Raw genomic sequence first — 7,793 nt, 5'->3', positions numbered from 1 at the left:
AAAAAAAAAACCCCAATACCATTCTCACTCCCGCCGTCCACCACACTCAAGGGTATTTTAGTCCAAAAAAATACATTATTATATATGAAAATATAGAAAAGTTTGGACAAGATAAATTTTGAACATGGATTGAATCTATCATAATCCCTTGTGATAAAGAAATTTTGGGATGTGGATTCATATGTAAAAGATGTTAAAAATAGAATTGATTATATTTAGTTTCTTGTTGCTAGTCTTGTGCTATTTGTTTTGGGTGGTTAGTTTATTATTTATGGTGTACTTTGAGCCTATATAAGGCCTAATTGGAATGAAATTCAAGTACTGGAGTTTTATATCACTTCCTCTCTTTTACTAATTCTCTTAATTTTTCTATCAGTGGTATCAGAGCCCCATTGTGGCATCTTTTTTCTTAGCCATTAAACCAACTCTCATTCATTTATCTTTTACAATAGCTAGCAACATAGACAATGGCCTCAGACAATGTGCAACCAGCAATTCCCCGCTTTTATGGTCATTATGATCATTGGAGCATGTTGATGGAGAATTTCTTACGGTCCAAAGAGTACTGGACCATTGTTGAAGCAGGAGTGAATGAACCAACTGTTGGAGTTGTCTTGTCAGAAACTGACCAAAAGAAGCTAGAGGAACGAAAATTGAAGGATCTCAAGGCAAAGAATTATTTATTCCAAGCCATTGATCGTGCCATCTTGGAGACCATTTTGGAAAAGGATACATGCAAGCAAATTTAGGACTCCATGAAGAAAAACTATCAAAGCACAACGAGGGTGAAAAACAGCAACTCCAACCTCTTCGCAAAGAGTTCAAGATTCTTAAAATGAAGCAAGGTAAGTCCGTGGATGGGTATTTCTCACGGACCTTGGCTATAGCAAACAAGATGCGTATCCATGGAGAGAAGATTGAAGATGTAGCTGTGGTTGAGAAGATTCTTCGGTCGATGGATTCTAAATTTGCATATGTGGTTTGTTCAATTGAGGAATCAAAAGATATTGATACATTATCAATTGATGAATTACAAAGTTCTTTACTTGTGCATGAGCAGAGAATGACGTCAAATACAAGTCCAACCGAAGAACAAGCTCTGAAAACTTCAACTTATGGTGAAAACTCTGCAGGGAGAGGATCAAATAGAGGATGTGGTCGAGGTCGTGGAAGGTGGCAAGGAAGAGGACGAGGTGGTGGACATGATCCACACAAGCAAACATCCAAAAACAACTCGAGACTTGATAAGTCCAACATTCAATGTTATCGTTGCCATAAGTTTGGTCATTACAAGTCTGAATGCACAACCAACTTCAACCATGAAAAAGAAGAGCAATCCAATTTTATAGAGGAAAAGGAGCAAGAAACTCTATTGATGACGTGCCACCACAACGAGGAGCTTAGAACTAACATATAATATATAGACACTGGTTGCAGTAATCATATGTGTGGTAACAAGTCTCTCTTTTCTCATTTGGATGAAATTTATCATTCTACTGTGACATTTGGTGATAATTCTAAAGAAATGTTGTGGGTAACAAAAATATTCAAATTAAGACCAAAAAAGACAATGTTGAAACCATATCAAATATGTTTTATATTCTTGATTTGAGAAGCAATTTATTGAGTGTTGGATAGCTACAAGAGAAGGGTTATGTCACAACTATCAAAGAAGGCGCTTGTGAGATATATTATCCAAGAAGAGGATTGATAGCTCGTGTTGAAATGGCCTCGAACAGGCTGCTCCCACTCAAACAAGAAGGTTTGGAGTTATGTTTCAAGACTAATGTAGATCAAGACCCCACATGGCTTTGGCATTTGCGATATGTCTACTTGAATTTTAAAGGTTGGTAAGTCCTTTCTCAAAAGCAAATGGTGGTTGGCCTTCCCCAATTTTTTCCTCCCACAAAAGTATGTGAAGATTGTGTTGTTGGCAAACAACATCGTGAGAGCTTTCCAAAACGAAAAGCATGGAGAGCACGTAAATCCCTAGAGTTGATTCATTTTGACATATGTGGCCCATTAAACCCAGTATCAAATGGGAAGAAAAAATATTTTATTTCTTTCATTGACGATTTTTTCAGAAAAACTTGGGTTTATTTCTTGCAGGAAAAGTCTGAAGCATTCTCAATTTTCAAGAGCTTTAAAGCGGTAGTTGAAAATGAAATTGGGAGAAAAATCAAAACCCTTCGAACGGATCGTGAAGGAGAATACATGTCACAAGAATTTGTAAATTTTTGTACTCAGCATGGAATTCGGCACCAGTTGATAGCAGCCTACACACCTCAACAAAATGGTGTTGCCGAAAGAAAAAATCGTACTATCCTCAACATGGTTCGAAGTATGATTGCAAATGGGAGAGTTCCAAAGAAATTCTGGCTAGAAGCAGTAAATTGGGGTGTTCATGTTTTGAATCGAAGTCCGACTTTTTCGGTAAAAACATGACTCCTCAAGAAGCTTGGGATGGACGTAAACCATCAGTTGATCACTTTAAAGTGTTCGGGTGCATTGCATATGCACACATTCCTGACGATAATAGAAGGAAGCTAGATAACAAAGGTAAAAAATGTGTCTTTCTTGGCATTAGTGAGCAATCAAAGGCTTACAAACTGTTCAATCCAATCACGGGTAAAATTGTAATTAGCCGAGATGTTATATTTGATGAAATAAACACTTGGAATTGGACAGAAGATACTCTAGAGCAACAAACAGTACCTGTGAATTTTGAAGACGGTGATGATCTTTGACACCTCAACTTGAAAATCCAGTACAACAATCAGTTGAGCTTGAAGCTACTGAGTCTGAAACAGGATGTGCAAGTTCTTCAACATCACAACGAGTTAGAAGGAAACCAACATGGATGGAAGATTATGAGGTTAGTGGTGATCTTTCTGATGAGGCATTTGTCCATTATGCTTTATTATCAGAATGTGATCCATTAATTTTTGAAGAAGCTGCCAAAGATATAAAATGGAAACATGTCATGGATTAAGAGATTAAGTTGATTGAGAAAAACAACACTCGGGAGCTATCAGAACTTCCTAGAAAGCAAAAATCCATTGGTGTTAAATGGGTTTACAAGAGAAGCTGAATAAAGATGGCCAAATAGACAAATACAAGGCTTGTCTTGTTGCAAAGGGGTACAAGCAACAAATTGGCATTGACTACAATGAAATTTTCGCTCTAGTTGCAAGACATGATACGATTCGAATAATGTTAGCATTGGCAACACAAAGCAATTGGAAAATTCTTCAAATGGACATGAAATCAGTCTTTCTGCATGGCAACTTGAATGAAGAAGTTTACATAGATCAACCCTCTGGATATGTTCAACAGAGTAATGCAAGAAAGATATATTGCTTGAAGAAGGTTTTGTATGGATTGAAACAAGCTCCTAAGGCTTGGTACAGTCGAATTGAGGCCTACTTTATTGAAGTTGGATTTGAAAAAAAAAAAATCTAACATCCACACAAGATTTTGATGGTATGTTTGTATGTAGATGATTTGATTTACACAGGAAATGACTCGATTATGTTTGAAGAATTCAAGCAGTCCATGATGGCAGAATTTGAAATGACAGTTCTAGGGATGATGCATTATTTTCTCAGTACTGAGGTAATACAATCAGTAGCAGGAATTTTCATCAATCAGAAGAAATATGCACTGGAGATCTTGGACAGGTTTCAAATGGAGAATTGCAACTCAGCCACAACCCCAGTTAAACCAAATTTGAAGCTCACAAAGGACCATGAAGGAAAGAAGGTCAACAGTACTCTCTATAAGCAAATGGTTGGAAGCTTGATGTACTTAACAGCTACAAGGCCTGATATTATATATGCTGTAAGTTTAATTTGAAGGTTTATGGAATCTCCAACTGAGCTTCATCTTCTTGCTGCCAAAAGAATCTTATGTTACTTAAAAGGGACTCTTGGTCTTGACATACTTTATCAAAAAGGAGAAAAACTAAACCTTGTTGGTTTTAGCGATAGTGATTATGCAGGAGATTTAAATGATAGAAAGAGTATTTCAGGGTATGCTTTCATGCTTGGTTCAGGAGCTATCTCATGGTCTTCCAAGAAACAGCCAATTGTCACATTATCTACCTCTGAAGCTGAACTTGTAGCAGCAACATCATGTGCATGTCAAGCCATTTGGTTGAGGAACATTCTTGAGAATTTGCATTATAAGCAAGAAGCATCTATCATTCATTGTGATAACACATCAACAATCAAGCTCTCAAGGAATCATATCTTACATGGACGAAGCAAACACATTGATGTAAGATACCATTACTTGAGGGATCTTACAAGTGATGAAATTATCAATCTAAGCTACTATAAAAGTGAAGATCAAGTGGCAGATATTTTAACCAAGCCTCTCAAATTAGCAAATTTGTGAAGCTTCGAAGCTTACTTGGGGTGGTTTCCTCTAGTACTTTAAACTAAATACTAAATTGCATAGTTTTAGTTTAAGGAAGGGTGTTAAAAATAGAATTGATTATATTTAGTTTCTTGTTGCTAGTCTTTAAGGTTGCTATTCTTTGTGCTAGTCTTGTTTGTTTTGGGTGGTTAGTTTGTTATTTATGGTGTACTTTGAGCCTATATAAGGCCTAATTGGAATGAAATTCAAGTATTGGAGTTTTATATCACTTCCTCTCTTTTACTAGTTCTCTCCATTTTTTCTATCAAAAGAAAGAAAATTTAGATGAAAATTGAAGTGCGCCTTATTTTATATAAGGAAGAAAAAATTCAAAAGCCTCTAGAGAATTTTTATTCTTCAGCATTTTAGTGGTAACAAGTGATTATTAAAAAAATGTCAAGACTATTTTTTTTATTGGGATTGGGGGTTTATCCTATTGTTTATTCCAAATTATGAGTTGTGGTACTTGATTCAAATAGTTCGTATTGGACTATTTGGGGTATATGTAGGGTTAGTTTGAGTGTCTTTGTAATCTCCCTCAAATTAACCTGGAGTTGCAGAAGATTGAACATAGTCTTGAGTTTGGAGTGAACTAGTATAGTTTTCGATGTCGTTCTCTTTTTCCCTTATAGTTCTTCTTTGCTATTTTATGACCAACTTCTAATTTGGCTCCAATTTGTGAAGTGAGAGTTTGAGATATAATTTAATTTATTCCACATTTATTTATATCTCGTATAAATTCCCAACTCACTGGTCACATATAAGAGAGCCATCCCATGGAAGTTTTGTTTTTTTTTTTTTTTCCCACGAGTTTGAACCATGAGATGAGATGATTCTTAGGGTTCTTGTCCAGGTGGTGTTGTTGAAACAGGGAAGGAAGTATAGAATTCGTTTGGGCTTTGCACTTGGAAATTGATACGAGATTTCTAAATTGAAATATATTTTTTAGATTAACTAGGGAAAAATTTTCAAAAAATCCATTTTTTTTTAAATTTTTTGGATAAAAAATGATAATTTAAAATATATTTTAAAAGTATTTCACAAGCTATTTTGAGTGGTTATCAAACACTTCAATTTTTTCTAAAATAACTTAATTTTTAAATTAAATGTTTTAAAAAGTTAAACTAAACATATCCTAAAGATTCCATTGTGTAACATCTTGTTTTTTTTTTTAATTAAATTTATTTTCAATCAATTTATAACATTGATTTGCATAGAGTTGAATTCTCAACTAAATTTAAAAAATATTTTTTTTAGTTTTCAAATTTTGACTTAATTTTTTAAAATATTCATAAAAAGTAAATGACAAAGTAAGAAATTTAAATATAGAAAAAATATTTATAGACTAATTGACATGTTTGAATTTGTATCACTACGAGTATTAACTTTAGGATGAGAAAATTGATGTGATTTTGATTCACAATCATAAAAAGTGGTAAGATTTTATTGAAACTATTTAATTATTATTCTTATTAATAGATATTACTAATGAAGATCTAAGCCTGTGATACTTTTTGTTTTAGCAAAACAGAACAAGTTAGATAAAATATCTATGAATATTTAGAAAGAAGTCCATTCATGGTGGATGATCTTCTACCCAAATGGGTGTAAGACAATATGTTGCCTTTCTTAATTTTGTTGGGCCTTTCTTAATTTTGTTGGGCCTTTCTTTTAAGATCTTGTATACTTGGATCTTCTTATTTAGCCCATTTACCTACTTTGGGTTGGGCCTTGGGGGCGATAAGTTTTTGGGAAATTATAACAAATGCCTACCTTAAATATCCATGGTTGAAAATTACCTAATTTGTTGGGTATATTACAAATATGTCTTATAGATTCTTGGATAGGAGGAATAATATATATATATATATATATATATATATATATTTTATCGGTTATACACTTGGTATATAAGAATAATTATAGCCAAGGGAGTTGAAGTTTTATGTTTTAGATTTTCCCACTTTTTCTTTATATATATTAGTTGCATTAAATAATTTTTAATTCTAAGACAACGATAAGATTTTGAGTTTTACAAATATCACTTAGATTTACTTGTAAATACAGTTAATAACTTTTAAATTTAAATGTTATCTTCTATATTTTAGCTACTTTTAACGAATTTTAATCATAAGATGGCATTTAGATTATTATTCTTTTAATAAACTATTTATATTTACTCATAAATACATTTAATAATTTTTAAATCTAAAAGTTATTTTCTATATTTTAGTTGCATTACACTAATTTTTCAACATTTTTCAATTTTAGTTTTCCAATCCTCAACAAAATCTCTAAAATATTGGTGGGGAATGATGAATTTAAATACAAAACATTTCTTTTTGACATTATAGTTAGACAAGAAAAAAAAATTTGACTTCAAACTCCAATTTTCAGAATTCAAAGTTCATCCAAGACTTACGTCACAACTTCTAAGTCGTTGATAAACCACACTTTGCAATCAAACTATCAAGAAGATGAACATATACTTCCATTTTATGATTCCAATTGAAGATGTAGATGAAGATAAAGACATACGTTAGGTAGGATGTAGACTACGAAGGAAGTTCGTCAAAGGAAATAGTTGAGGGAGACATAGCGGAGCACAAATGTGAAAAAGAAGAAGACTTATTTATTTACTTTGTTTTACAATTGATTATGTACCACGTAGATAATATTATATTTACAACATTTTATTTCATTCTTCTTTAAAAAAATTTTCTTATCTTAATATATTATTACCAATTTTTTTAATAAGAGGATTCGAACCACAGATCTCATGGTTATTAATATACTCTACATGTCAATTGAACTATGCTCGATTTAACATACATTAATACCCGTTAAACTATATTTACATTGGCCAAAATGATTTAACATACATTAATACCCGTTAAACTATGCTCGATTTAACATACTCTGTATTACTAAATTAATGACGAAATTTCAAATCATTAAATTTGGGCCCAATTAGGAGTTATATGTTTTGAATTAAAATTGAAAAGAAATTTTGATGATGCCACGTGATTTTATCATGATCGTTGAATCAGATAAGATTAATTTGGCCCAATTTGATATTATTATTTGGGTCAAAGTCCAACTAAGCCCAAAAATAGGTTGAATTTGACCTAAATGTCAAATTAGGCATTAATTGGGCCCAAAGGCCAGACCCATGGACCAACCAAGCCCCAGTCCAACTAATTGGGCCCAAAGGCCAAGCACATGGATCAACCAAGCCCAAGCCCAAGAAGCTCACCTGAGAGCCCTATAAATAGAGAAACTCTTTTCATTTGTGGAGGTTAGCAATTCTATACTCAAGAGAGCTTAGAGGGAATTCTCTACAATCAGAAGACTCCTTGACTCTTGAAACTGAC

The 7,793-nt window shown here is 33.1% G+C and overlaps 1 protein-coding gene across 1 annotated transcript; it reads left to right on the top strand.

Annotated features, from left to right (window-relative positions):
* The first annotated feature begins 835 nt into the window (after positions 1-835).
* On the top strand, positions 836-1,417 carry LOC150038263 (uncharacterized). The gene has a single exon (XM_090312542.1). It carries the CDS (start codon positions 836-838, stop codon positions 1,415-1,417), a length of 582 nt encoding a protein of 193 aa, XP_090168668.1.
* The last annotated feature ends 6,376 nt before the right edge of the window (positions 1,418-7,793 follow it).

The sequence above is a fragment of the Benincasa hispida genome, chromosome 1, assembly GCF_027475165.1.
Source record: "Benincasa hispida cultivar pf3 chromosome 1, pf3_genome.v1.1, whole genome shotgun sequence".
Classification (NCBI taxonomy): Eukaryota; Viridiplantae; Streptophyta; class Magnoliopsida; order Cucurbitales; family Cucurbitaceae; genus Benincasa; species Benincasa hispida.
The sequence above is the reverse complement of the archived record's forward strand: the minus strand, read 5'-3'. Positions and strand labels throughout refer to the sequence as shown.